This window comes from Trachemys scripta, chromosome 1, assembly GCF_013100865.1.
Source record: "Trachemys scripta elegans isolate TJP31775 chromosome 1, CAS_Tse_1.0, whole genome shotgun sequence".
Lineage (NCBI taxonomy): Eukaryota > Metazoa > Chordata > Testudines > Emydidae > Trachemys > Trachemys scripta.
In genome coordinates this window covers 329337781-329352260 of record NC_048298.1, presented here as the reverse complement: position 1 = coordinate 329352260, position 14480 = coordinate 329337781, and the positions used below count along the sequence as shown (strand labels likewise).

Here is a 14480-nt window from a genome sequence, read left to right as displayed (position 1 = left end):
TTACTATTTACATTATCAAAGTCCTCAAAAGTTCTCTCATTCTCATTCAAATCCCTCAACATTCACTACTTCTGAGAGTCTCGCAAAGTACAATTATTTTTTAAATCCTTTCATTATTCCTTTATTTTGAGTTCCCCACTGAATGTTGTTTTCTTTGCGACTATCTTTTAAACCAGGATTCTGTGAACACTTAAGCACATGGTTAAAAAGATGGGTGTTTGACTTCAATGGAACATGCTTAAATTTAAGCACACGTCTCTATCTGCAAATTCAGAGACACAAGACCTGATTCAAAACAGACTGAAGTCAATAGGAGTCTTTCAGTTGTCTTCAGTAGGCTTTGGAGCAGGTGCCGTGGGGCAGGGACTGTCTGTATATTTGTCATTAGCACAGCACCAAACACGTTGATGAATCTAAACATATAATGAAAAATAATGATCATAATCACAGATGCATCTGAAGCTGTGATCTCCTTGGAGCAGAGAATCTGTTGTATCTCTGTTTGGAAAGTGCCTTACACATCTTGGGTGCTAAAAGAAACAAATAATAAATAAATAATATAATAATGATAATAAAAGATTTTTCTGTCTTTAACTAATATGATCCTCAGGAAGAGTTTCTCAGCTGGCATAAATTGGCTTCACTGACTTCAATAAAGCTACACCACTTTGCGCCAGTGGAAGATCTGAGAAGCCATGAGTGAGGTTGAAATGAATTACCCCTTTAGCTTGCATGTGTGAGGGACTTGGCTGGCTGGCTGTAGCAGGGGCTAAGGAAATATGTTTGAGGGAGCAGGGGAGAGGGACTGGGGAGGTAAATTAGAGATGGAAACAAGTTTTCTGATCTTTAGCACCTCAGTGATAAACACGGCAGATAAATACACTCTATGGCCTTGTCTACACTGGCAAGTTTCTGTGCAGTAAAGCAGCTTTGAGCAGTGTGCCTCCCGAGGTGTACACACTGCCAAGCCACTTAGTGCGCAGAAACTGTGCAGTTGCAGCGCTGTAAAAAAACCACCCTGATGAGAGGTGTACAGCTTTCTGCGCCGAGCTATAGCGCTGCAGTGCCCGTGTAGACAGCCTGGTCGATTACAGTGCTGTAATTGGCCTCCAGGAGGTGTCCCACAATGCCTGTTCTAGCCTCTCTGGTTATCGGTTTGAACTCTACTGCCCTGCCCTCAGGTGACCAACCGTGAGCCCCACCCCTCAAATTCCTTTGGAATTTTCAAAGTCCCCTTCCTGTTTGCTCAGTGATGCGGGTAGCGGTCTCAGCGCATCTTTCCAGGTGGCCCTGCCTGCTCCACGCAACAGGCAATCCCCAGCTGCTGGACCTCATCAGCATTTGGGGTGAGGAGGCTGTCCAGTCCCAGCTGCGTTTCAGCCGTAGAAATTATGACACCTACAGACAGATTTAACGATGCATGACAGAAAGGGGCCATGACCAGGACACACTGCAATGCAGGGTCAAAGTGAAGGAGCTCCGGAATGCCTACCACAAGGCGCAGGAGACAAACCGCCGCTCCGGTGTTGCACCCACAAGCTGCCAGTTCTACAAAGAGCTGGACATGATACTCGTTGGCAACCCCATGTCCATTGCGAAGGCCACTGTGGATACTTCGGTGGCTCACGTGCCAGTCGAGAGTGGATCAAGCCAGAAGAAGGGGACCCACAGGCAGAGGATGACTCAGAGGCCAGAGATGCATGCAGCCAGGAGCTCTTCTCTGGCCCTGAGGACGCTACCCAGTCACAGCTGTCAGACCTTGGCGAAGCGCGAACAGGAGAGGAGGTCCCTGGTAAGTGGCTTTGATTTTGGGAATCGCTGAAGCGAGTTGTTGGAGGCAGGAGGGTTACAGAAAGCAGCCTTGTGTCTATATGATGCGCGTACCACCACATGACTAGTCTGAATGGCGGAACAGGGTGACTTTCTGCGTGATGTCATGATGCATTGTGCGTCCGAAAACCAAGAATTGAAGGAGTGGCAGGACAGCGAGAAGGGGGACCGAAAGGAGAATGCTGCACACCAGAATGAAGCCACAGAGCAACTCTTAAACATTATGGAGTGCCAAGTGGACACGCTCCAGGCGATACTAGCACTGCAAACTGAGCAGCTCCGTGCCCCCCATCCCCTGCAGCCGCTGTCGCAAAACTCTTTCCCATGTGCCCCCCAGACACCGCCAACATACTCTTATTAAACTCCTGGCTCCAGTCTGTACCCGCTGCATTCCACTCCTACCCCGTCACAGTCCAGCACTGCGGACTCTCAGTACCCACTGCACTCAACGCCCGTCCCTCTGCAACTTAGCCCTGCTGAACTACAGTACCTGCTCCATTGTACTCTAGAGGACAAGGTTGTATATGATACCTGGACATAGACAAATCTTTAACCGTCCTGGGACCCCACCTCCTACTGGGACCCTCCCTTCCCTCATCCTCCACAGTGCTGATGTGTTTTTTTGTTTGCCTCTCTCCTCCAGTTGTTGTTTTTTAATAAAAGGATTGTTTTGGTTTGAAAGCAATCTTCATTCCATTAACTGAAAGCAAACTGAGCCCTGTGAAGCAACAGGCAATTTTCTTAAACCTTCACAGTGCATCATCTGCACCAATCACAGTCATCTCCTAGCATTACAAGCACTGCACTCCCGAGCATAGCAACAAATATTAGTGGATTTCAGCTTCAAATTTCTGCCTCAAGGCCTCACGCTGTGCCCCTCTAATAGCCCTGGTCTCTGGCTGTTCAAATTCAGCCTCCAGACGCTGAGCCTCAGCGATTCAGCTCTGAGTGAAGCTTTCACCCTTCCCTTCACAAATATTATGGAGCGTACAGCACGCAGCTATAAGCATAGGAATATTGTCATTGGCCAGGTCAAGCCTCCCATATAGGCAGCACCAACGGGCCTTTAAACGGCCAAAAGCACACTCAACAGTCATTCTGCACTTGCTCAACCTGTTGTTGAACCATTCCTTGCTGCTGTCAACTTGCCCCGTGTATAGCTTCATAAGCCACGGCATTAAGGGATAGGCGGGATCTCACAGGATCACAATGGGCATTTTGACTTCCCCTACGGTGATCTTCTGGTCCAGGAAGAAAGTCTCTGCCTGCAGCTTCTTGAACAGGCCAGTGTTCCAAAAGATGCGTGCGTCATGCAACTTTCAAGACCAGCCTTTGTTAATGTCCGTGAAATGCCCATGGTGATCCACAAGCATCTGGAGAACCATAGAGAAATACCCCTTCCGATTAATGTACTCGGTAGCTAGGTGGTCTGGTGCCAGAATTGGAATATGCGTGCCATCTATCGCCCCTCCGCAGTTAGGGAAGCCCATTTGTTCAAAGCCATCCACAATGTCACTCACATTGCCCAGAGTCAAGGTCTTTCAGAGCAGGATACGATTAATGGCCCAGCACACTTCCATCAACACGCGTCCAACAGTCAACTTTCCAACTCCGAACTGGTCAGCAACCGATCGGTAGCAGTCTGGAGTAGCCAGCTGTCACAGTGCAATCGCCACACGCTTCTCCAGCGACAGGGCAGCTCTCATTCTTGTGTCTTTGCGCCGCAGGGCTGGGGCGAGCTCATCACACAGTCCCATGAATGTGGCTTTCCTCATCCGAAAGTTCTGGAGCCACTGCTCATCATCCCAAATGTGCATGACGATATGACTCCACCACTCAATCCTTGTTTCCCAAGCCCAGAAGCAGCGTTCCACTATGGTCAGCACTTCCGTTAATGCCACAAGCAATCTTGTGTTGTAGCTACGGAGAGTGGCGAGATCAATGTTGAACTCCTCTTGCCTTTGTAGTTTAAGGAATAACTCCACTGCCACTTGTGACATGTTAGTGAGAGCAAGCAGCATATTGGTCAACAGTGCGGGATCCATTCCTGCAGACCGAAGAGGCAGGGCGCGCAGTACACAAACCTTTGAAAGATGGCGCCAAATGCAGACGGAAGCACAGGGATTGCTGGGATGCGAAGCAATCCATCACGGGGCATTGGAACAGGAACCAGGATGCGCCGCGCCCCCTCCGCCTTCCCACAACTCTTAGCGGCAGAAGAGGAAGAGCTGGTCTGTGGGATAGCTGCTCAGAGTGCACCGCTCCGAATACCGCTGCAACTGCGGCAAGTGTGAACACACTATTGCGCAGGCAGCTGACAGTGTGAACACACAACAGCTGTGTCCCTTCAGCGCTCTCTGAGCGGTGCTGTAACTCTGCCAGTGTAGACATACCCGAAGGGTTACACTGAGTGAACTCTTCACACTGCACTTCGGCCCAGAAAAGGCAAGCGGCTCGGAGGGATGGGAAAACAAAGCTTTGTGGCAGCATGTGAAGCCACTCCGGTCTCTATTCCCGCAGTTCAAAGTGACCAAAGGGTAGGCTTTAGGAAAGTGTTATCGCTGTAAAGTGACCCAGCACCTAGCTTAGACAGAAGAATCGGAAAGGGGGGAGCAAATTAATCTTAAGTAAAACTGGGGGACCTACAGGAACTGAGACAGCTGGTGAGGGGGAAGAGCATCAGTTTTCTTGTAACTGTCTAAAGAGAAAAAAACATTTTTGCCATTGATTTGAAGGAGAGGAGGCTTGTAGGGCCTGATCCAAATCCCACTGAAGTCAATGGAAAGAGTCCCATTGATTTCAATTGGAGCTGCCCCAGTCCCTCAGTCTCTGACCCTAAAAGACTAACACATGTACTTAATGTTATGTTGTGAACAGTCTCGTTGACTTCAATGATTGCAAAATCTTGCTGAGGCAGGGACTGTGTTGTCTATGCCTTGCACAGCACTGAATGCAGTGTTGGCATTAAAGGTATAATAACATTGTGCCTACCCTTAGCTTTTCTAGGACTTTTCTATGACTCTTCTACATTTATCTTGGGTGACATAGGCAGATGGTTTGATGTCGCTTTTTGTGAAGTAACGTCCTCACTGACAGCAAATGAAACAAGACTGGTGCAAAGGAGTGGGCAGTAAGGACAAGCAGCATTGCAAACAGTGATGTACTAATAGTCAGGAAGCATTCAAAAAGTCATTTGGGTCTAAATTTTCAATAGTGGCCTGTAAGGCCCTGATCCTGTAAATTATTCCAACAGATGGACTTCTGAGCCCGCACAGCGCCCCAATGACTTCATGGGGGGCGCTCTACAGGCACACAGACCCACTATGTATCTCATAATGTTCCTCTTTGCTTGTTAAGCAGCATGTCGGTGTAGTTGATTTTTCTTAGATTGTCATAAAGGTATTTGAGATACCTTAAAGGGGCCTGATTTTCAGGAAGTGCTGACCACTCAACACTATCCAAAAATCAGGACCTTTTATGGTCTCTCAAGTTGGGCACCCAAAAATTGAGGCACCCAAAATCACCAGTCACTTTCGAAAATATGGCTCAAAAGATTATAGGAATCTGGGAGTTCACATGAATAAGAAGCAAAGTGAAAAGTGATTTTGATTTTGAAAATTCCTTCTGTTATTAGATTTTTATTAATAACAGAGATATGGGGTTACACTTTGATTTTAATTAGAAAAGATGGGTTTGCAATATATGGAGCACAAAAATAAAATGTTGAAGAAAGAAAATCTGTGGGTCTTTACCTACTACTTTAGTTCTTCAATATTAATTTGAAATTTTAGTTGAACATTTTCCCCCAAAATACTACTACATTAGTACCTTTTTCGATGGAGTGAAACTCAGATAAAGAATAGTCTAATGTATCTTCAAAAATATCTTTTGTTCCATGTGCATTATATTTGCAATTTACATGGGGATTTGGAACAGCAGCTCCATGGGAGTTACTTACTTTGGATGGACTCCTCTAAAGCTGAGTTTACACAGCTGTGGAAAGAAAACCTAGCAGGGATCAATTAAAAAGTGCAACACAAATCCTTAGGCAGGCATTCCCAGGCAGTCCTGCTGTTGAGACAGCTACTATACACAGAGAATGAGTGCTCTAACTGTATTAAACTTAGTCCTAACCAAAATAAGCTTTTACTAATTTTCCCCATTTAGGGGACATAAAGAGCTGCCTTTGTCATTTAAAGTCTATGCTGACTAAGCCTCATAGAAACAGAACTTTAAGGAACCAAGGCAATTAAATCCATTTAGAGAGGTCAGAAGAGCCTTAGCATTTTAGACATGATGGACTTGTATGGTCTGTGCTTCTCATTCAGGTGAACTCCCAGATTATGGGCTGATAGGATGCATAATAAGTCAATGAGGCTTTCAAAGGTCACCTTTGTTTTTTGCTGATAGCAGAGTGATGGTGACATCGTAGCAGGTCACAAATGTGCTGGATTTACCTGCACCTCTCATTACTGAACAACTCGAGTCACCAAGCAAATGAGACCCCAGACACACTGTCTCTGTGTGGGACATATTTATTACCAACCTGCAGAATTTTTACACACAAAGAAGGCCCTGGGGAATGTAAAGCCTCGACAAACTGATGCAAGGAGAGGAGGAGTATAAATAAGCAGACAGCTGAAGAGCCTAAAGTCTCAGTAACTCACCAGCACATCAATAATACAATAATGTCATCAACTCACTGTAGACTCTGAACAATGCTTTTTCTGTTGTTCAGTTAATTAGTAAAAGAAGAGATTAAGGGGTTTAATCGCTCTCTCTCTCTCTACCTGGAGAGGGTGTCGAAACAGATAGATGGACAGATAGATAGACTAAGATCACATAAGAATTACTGGTTTCAGAGTAGCAGCCGTGTTAGTCTGTATCCGCAAAAAGAACAGGAGTACTTGTGGCACCTTAGAGACTAACTAAAGGGTCATCCACGCCAGTGCAAACTTGACTATACTAGTGACTGAAGGGAGGTAGGAGGATATGAATTTTAAGCAGTTTCCTGAATGAATGCAACACTGTATTTTCCCACAGTTCTCCTGATGATGACAATTCACGGAAGATAACCTTCTCCACTGAAAAACCCTGAAGGAAAGTTAGTTTTTACCATAGCAAATGAAGAAAGAGAAGAAAGAGGAAGCTGAGGAGGGGAGGAATTAATTCAATGTCAAACTTTTCCCTTTCCTTTGAAATAACACCATATTAGGAAACCTTCTTAAAAGCTCAACTGAAATGGGGCTAAGTTGTTACCAGATGCTGTAAACCTCTCTCACTTTTTTTTTTTTTTGGTAGATGTCTGTGAATGGCTTCACCCCCATAAATCAAACCTTCCTGCAATTATCACTCTGACTGGACAGCAGTGGGCTGACTTGCCATTGTTGTTTCCCGGCTGGTATCTGCACTACATCAGGTTGCACTGTCCTTGATAAATTTAACATTGCTTTATCAATGAGCTTTGTCTCCCTTTTTACAAGTCATTGTCTTTAGGATGCGAAGTTGTAAAGCAAATCATTTTATTTCCTTTTGCATTCCTTTACATCCTCATCCTTTTAGTGGGATCCCTTTTCTGGGTAGCTCCCACTGAGATAAGTGGGAGTTGGAAGCATTCAGTACCTAGTGGGATAGGGTCCTGTTGCTGCTTTTGTATGTTGCCCTTAGGAAATTTATCAAGGCTACCTGCAGAAATTTGGATCCATAACATATTTCTGGCCTGTGCGTGTGAAGGTAACGTGCTCATGTCACTTGTCACAACTCATATTTGGGTTAAAACATGCAGGCTGAGGCTTTAGACGTTAGTTTTTACATCTGTACTCTCATAATGCACCCACTGAGACTGTCTCGCATCTGTACCAATCGGAGAGTGGCAGGCCCAGCGAAACCATAAAAGCAGACCCAGTGAAAAGTTTCTCATCGACTTGGTTTCAGAGTAGCACTTGGAAGTCCTTCAGGACACAATCCCCTGGCCTGTTTACAATTCAATCAAAGTAAACATTTCATAAAGCCCGAATTGCATCTGATCTCCGAACTGGTCATCTGAAAGGAAACGTTCCTGACATCCACGCACAGAACTTACACAGAAAGTTTTACAGACTGCCTGACATGCTGTCCCGCAGCGAAAACACTAACGGGAAGTTGTGTGACATTTCAGCAGGGCTGCCTCAACCACAATTAAAATTTCAGAGCTGGGCTCAGGTGCTGTCTCGAGTTAGGTGATTTGTTCTAACCAGCACAGCAATGCTTCGTTCAGCAGAGATACCAGGACACAATTCACAGGAAACACAAGGAGTTTACAACAACACACATAGTGGCTGTAAAACTGAAGCAGAAAGTCATCAAACACATGGTGAATTACTATTCAAAGTCCAGGAGACAAACCAAACCTGCATCCTACAGGCCCACACACAACTTGTAAGACAAGCAAGCAGTAAAGTAGGTAGAGAGAATAACTCACCATTGGCAGGTACACAGAGGTTTCCAGAGCCACTTTTAACTAAGAATGAATTAGGGACAAACTCTTCCTCAGAGTCAGAGTCCTGGGTTGGCTGGGCCACACCATTGCCTAGCAACCTTCTCTGGCTCTCATTGGCCGCAGGGGTAGGGGGAGGGGAAGGGGACTGCTCAATAGGGGTTGATGAAGCAGATGAACAATGCAAAGGAGGACCTGTGAACCACAAACACAAACACAGACAGAAAAATAAAAATTGATAAGGCACACAAGGAAAATCAACAGAAAACATGCACAGTGGGAGGGGGGACTTTCAAAAACAGGACATACTGCACATATTTATTAACCTATCTGTGTAAATATGCACGGTGTGTGAATTTACACACTGCATATGCATGTCTATATATTTATGTGTGTGTATATATATATACACACACACACACACTTAAATATGAATGTTGTACAGTGTGCTTCTTATAAATCCTGTAATTTCCAATCTAATGTAGAACGAATGTCTCTAATGAAATGTACACTATCAACAAATTTAACCTTTTTTTAAAGTTTTACTAAATTTATCACTAGATATGCTTAACAATTATTCAGAACCGTTCTTGGTGTGGATGTAATCATTCCTCTGTACTGTTTATAACCCAAAGCACCCTTACTCACATGAGTAAAGGGGGGCAGGACAGACTCAAATGCTGCAGTGATGTGCTAGTGCATGTCAGCACGCCAATGAAACTGACTAGCAGCAGGCTAGAATACAAGTAAATCCAGACAGTATAATTTCATGAAGTCAAGAGAGTGGCAGTAAAATAAGTAGTATTTATATTGGGCCACTCCTGACTCAGGGAAAGCTCCTATTGACCTCAAGAGAAGTTAGATTGGGCCCAAAGTGAGTATTTAGGCCCCAATTCTGCAAACACACTGCAAAGAGTTTGCAGGATCTGCATCTTAATACTTAACGACAGCAAAACTATTTCAAGCAGATTTTCAAACAAAACTATCAAATCAAAAATCCCAAGTGACTAAAAGAAAGGCTGTTATATTTATTCAAGCCTGATGTCTGAATATGTGCAGTACATCACTAAAAACAGAGGGAATATAAACACAAACATATAATAAGTTAAAATACAGGACAATGCATTTAACACTGATTTTTTTCCTTGAAACACATCTTATGAAAGTAATAATGATAAATCTGTCACACTTTCCAAATACTGAAAAATCATCATGAGAAATCCATGAAAATTATTCAGTGCTGAAAAATCAGCATGGAAACTCAGTCAAACTTTCTAAAAAAAAAGTTTTTTAAAAGCTTTACTTGACCATAACAAAAATACATGCCACATGGTTGCACAGTATTTCTTATTAAACATAATGTTGTTTGCAGTGTTGCTGTAGCTGTATTGGTACTAGGATATTAGAGAGACAAGGTGGGTGAGGTAATATCTTTTACTGGACCAACTTCTGCTGGTGAAAGAGACCAGGTTTTGAGCTACGCAGAGCTCTGCTTCAGGTCTGAGAAAGGTGCTCAGTGTGTCACAGCTAAATACAAGGTGAAACAGATTGTTTAGCACAGTGGTCCCCAACCGGTGGCGGGCGCCGGATGATAAGCTGCCAAAGAGCGCGGCCGCCGGAGAAGCAGCCACTGAAATGCCACCGAGAAGCGGCAATGTCAAGAAGTGTTGCCGCCGAAATGCCGCCGAGAAGCAGCGTCATCAAAAGGGTCGCCGCCAAAATGCCGCCAAGAAGCAGTGGCATTTCGGTGGCGACACTTCTTGACACTGTCGCTTTTCAGCGGCATTTCGGCAGCTGCTTCTCCCGAGGCCGCGCTCCTTGGCGGTGGGGCACTCCCTTGTCAGTAGGCGGGTGCACATGGTGCCTGCGGGCACCGCGTTGGGGACCACTGGTTTAGCATAAGTAGTTAACATATTCTGAAGGACTTTTCAGTATGAAGTGGCTCATTAACACCCCTGCAGTCACAGGACCAAAAAGGGGGGTTAATGGGTTACAGATTGTTGTCATAAGCCATAAATCCATGATTTTTAGTGAATAGCAAAGTTATGAATTTAAGTTCCCAGGCTCATCATTTGAAAGTGCTGTGCAGGTTTCCTTTGAGGACAAGGACTGGGAAGTCAGATATGGAGTGATCCTTTTGTGAAAGTGTTCACTGATGGGTGATATGCTGTTTTTGTCTTTTATCCTTTTTCTGTTTGAGTTCATTTGAGAGTATAATGATTCTCTGGTCTCACCCAGGTAACACTAATATGCCTCCAACTCTCTTCACTATGCCTAGGTCAGGCCCCACACGTTGAACATATCATCATACATTATATCTAGAGCCCAATAAGACTGACCAGTAGGCATAATGATCTGAAAAGAAGTCCTAAATTCAAAATGTCAACATTTTTGTCAGTTTATGTCAGATGGTTTATGTTATATATATAAATACACATACGTATAAAATTATACTACACACACACACACACACACACACTATATATATATATACTGCAGTTCATTAGATTTTATTTTCTCTGATACTAGTGAAAAGAAAAACGTGAGGAACCCCCCCTTGACAGTACTGATTTTAATCATCTGCCCCCTTACGGCTTTCACACTAAACTTTCCACAGACTTCAATGGGAGTTACACGTGCCTTAAGCAGTACATGATCAGACCTTTAATATGAAAGATTCGACTGAAATCATGCAGCAATTTGCAGGTCACCGGCTGTGTGTCCTGGAAAACCCCATCTTATGCATATGGATGCAACAGAGGATTCTACAAGCTACAAGATGAAGATGTGTACCAGTCATTTACACCCATAGCAGCATGATTTGTTATACAGGGCATATAACCACTTCATATTACACATAGCAACAACTGTTATGTATATAAGTCAAACATATCTGACAGCCTCATCAAAGAGAATTATCTACATTTAATAAATACAATTTGATTCAATAATACAAATAAATAAATAATCTAACAAAAATAAAGCAAGAGAGAAATCCAAGATATAAGGGTAAATCCTGCCCACTTTCTCACCCAAGTAATCCCATTAAAGTCAATGGGATTACTTGCCCTGAGTAAAGCGGGCAGGATTTGGCCCATATGCTTTCATTCTGGCAGCCAGAACAAAATTTCTAATTGATTGGTACAAAACGAATCCACAGCAACACTGGGTTGCTATGGAACCAGAGCATGTAGGCCAAGTCTGTCTGCAACATGTGCTATTTCTCCCTCAAAAAATGATAAAACAGAAGGACTAGATAACCATTCATTACGCACATTCTTGCAATTTGGAAACGAACAGAAAAATAAAACCATATTCCAAATATGGGCCCCTTGGCACCAATTTATAACAATCCCATATATCCTCTTTTATTGAATAGTCAAATTATGCTCTTTGGATTTGAGGCAGGAACAATGTAATTTGAATAGTTCTGTATGAATGGTATGTTACTTTCTCTGGGTCAGAGAGGGCTAGCAAACTTATTTTTACCAATGTGCCAGTATTTCCGATTAAGACATTTTTGGAACAATCAAAGAAAGATATGCTAAGACCTCTAGCAGATCTATAGAATTTATTAAGAAACACAAACTTCGAAAATGGATTAACAGAAATGTTCTATTTCCCTACTTAACTAAACAACCCCGCAAAATGTATACAACCACTTTATCACTAGGAGAAAAGACAGCCCAAAACAGACACAACGTAATCTGAGGAAAAGGTAAAACAAATAATATGCAATAGTTCCGTTTACACTATGCATTTGGGTATAATCCTGCAAAACATGGTGCATCTCCTAAGAGTAGAGTGACAAAACGTCCTGTTTTTAAAGGGGCAGTCCCGTATTTAAGCCCTCCTGCAGGTGTCCCAACTTTTTCTTAAAAACAGGCAAATTGTCTCATATTTTCTGTCTCCCCCTCATCAGTACTGGCGGATCCTGCTGCTAGCCAGATCCCTGCTCGCCAGCCCACCAATGGTGAGTGTGTTTGTGTGTGGGGGGTGTTTCCAGTGTCCGACAATGGGGGTGGGTGTGCAAGGCTGGTGGCAGGGAGAAGATGGAGCATATAGGGCCGGCTGCTCCCCCTGCTGGTCCATCAGGGCCCCCCCCGTCCCATTTCTGGCCAGTGCTGGCTGCGCACTGCGAGCTGTGGCGGCCAGTGAGTGTGAGCAGTTGCCAGGCGGTGGCTGGTTACGTGTCGCCTCTGCTGCCCACCCATCGGCCCTTTATGTGCTCTCCCTCTCACTGTCCTCTCCCTGCTTTGCCCCTTCACCCCCATATCCCCCTGGTGAGGCACATCCCACTCCCAGCGCTGTGCGGAGAACCAGCCCCTGGTCGGAGTGCTCAGCTCACCAGCAGCCTGGCCGGCAGGCTCCTTCCTTCCCCCACTGCCTCTGGCTAGCCCGGCACCCCAGGAAAGCCCAAGACCCTCCGGCCCAGGCACTGGCCAGGAGGAGCCAAACCCTGCATGTGCCAAAGCCCTGCACAGCGCTGGCATGGGGAAGCCTCTCTGCCCCTCAGTTAAGCTCTGGAATGGCGGGGGCGGGGGGGAGAATTTCCAGCCTGTTCAAACCCCAGCCCTGCAGGCTGTACAGCAGCCCCCCAGTCAGGGGCTTAGAACCCTCTTCACCTGCCCCCTCTCCCCCCCCCCCCCCACCCTGGGTCCTGCCCCAGGGAGCATGGGGCTGCTCCATCCCCTAGGCACCCACCCCTGCTGAGCCACCTCTCCCGCAGGGTTTGCTGAAACCCCTGCAGTCAGGTTCCCTGGTGCACAATGCATCCTTAGGACTTAACCCCTTCCTGCCCGTGCTGTAGCCAGGGGACAGGAGGTGGCTGAGTTATGTCAGTGACCAGGAGCAGCCTGGAGGTGTTAGCTGCCTTTCAACACTGTGGGGGTAGGAAAGGACAAGCTGCTTCCAGCCAGCACTGGTGGGGGTGGGGGCAGGACATGAACTCTGCAAAGACACGGGCCAGGTCATCCCTTCCCCCACTCCTCCTCCCCTGTGGCTGTAAGCAGCTCCCCTCCCATCCTGTCCCTTCCCTCCCCCACTGTGCCAAAAGGCTGCTGCTGGCCACATTGTGGTGTGAGCCCTGGCAGAAATCTAGGGGAGGGGCATGTGACCCTGCGTGCCTCCCCCCAAGTTGCTGTGGGAAGACATAGCGCCAGGGTACCAGGAGAGGTAGCTTTGTCTCAGGGGCCCAGCCAGGCCTGGAGGGCAGTTTGAGCCGGGCAGGGAGGGTTGGGTCAGTCAGTCACCTTCCCTGTGTGAGAGAGGTGTATGGGAGTGTGTGTGTGTCACCCCTTCCCGTGTGAACCCTAAAGCCTTAAAGATAAGAAAGTAAATAAAAACAATCCATCTACACAGTATTTCTTTTTAACAGGCTCAGTCAACCTGATGTTAATTTGAATGTTCGTACTGCATAGTTCTGATTGATTGCCATTGAACTCGCTTGAATACGAGTAATTTTACCAGGTGTCCCGTATTCAGGATAGGGAAATATCATCACCCTACCTAAGAGGCAATGTACACCTTGCATAATCAGGCCCTTAGAAACTTTACCATACTGGACATCAAGATGTTATTCAAAATGGGCTGCATTAACTCTAACATATATTGGAAGTGTGATGATGTATATGAACTCCACACTGGCCACGAAGCGTTAATGAGGTGCTCTGCACTCAATCAGCTTGGCCCTGCTTCACCTAAAACAGCTGTCAGGCTGGGTTGGGAGGTTAGAAGGAGAGAGTGAGCTGAATTGGGGACTGACCAGGAGGAAGGAGAGCATGCAGACTAGCAGCAACCATGGCATATGAAAAGCCTGTTGGGCCAGGAGCTGACTGAAAACTGCAGTCTGCCAGGGCCACCCTGTTAGTTTGATTTGTTAGCAGGAACTTGTTGGTGGGTGTTAAGGCAACCTGCTGCAGCTGGGGTGTGACTGAAAGGAAAGGGGGTAAAAGCTGAGCTCAGCAGGGCCAAAGGTTCTTTTGATTTGTGTTTCTGTTGGACTTTGACTTAGGGACTCTGCTATCCTGGAAGAGGTTGACTTCTCTCAGTGACTTCGCCAAGAGGCTAAAGACACATCCATAACTGAAGTGTCCGAAAGACTCTGTAAAGGAAACTGAGGCAAAGCTGCTGTAGTGCCATGCCATGCCTCAAGGAGGCACGCAGGGACGGCACC

General features: G+C 45.7%; 1 protein-coding gene across 2 annotated transcripts in view; it reads right to left on the bottom strand.

Annotated features, from left to right (window-relative positions):
* TENM4 (teneurin transmembrane protein 4) overlaps window positions 1–14480 on the bottom strand; it is a 768234-nt gene that overhangs the window by 324476 nt on the left and 429278 nt on the right. For both annotated transcript variants that reach the window (XM_034759079.1, XM_034759080.1), the window contains one exon: window positions 8291–8500. In XM_034759079.1, the coding sequence (XP_034614970.1) occupies window positions 8291–8500 (210 nt within the window). The remainder of the gene's footprint in view (window positions 1–8290; window positions 8501–14480) is intronic.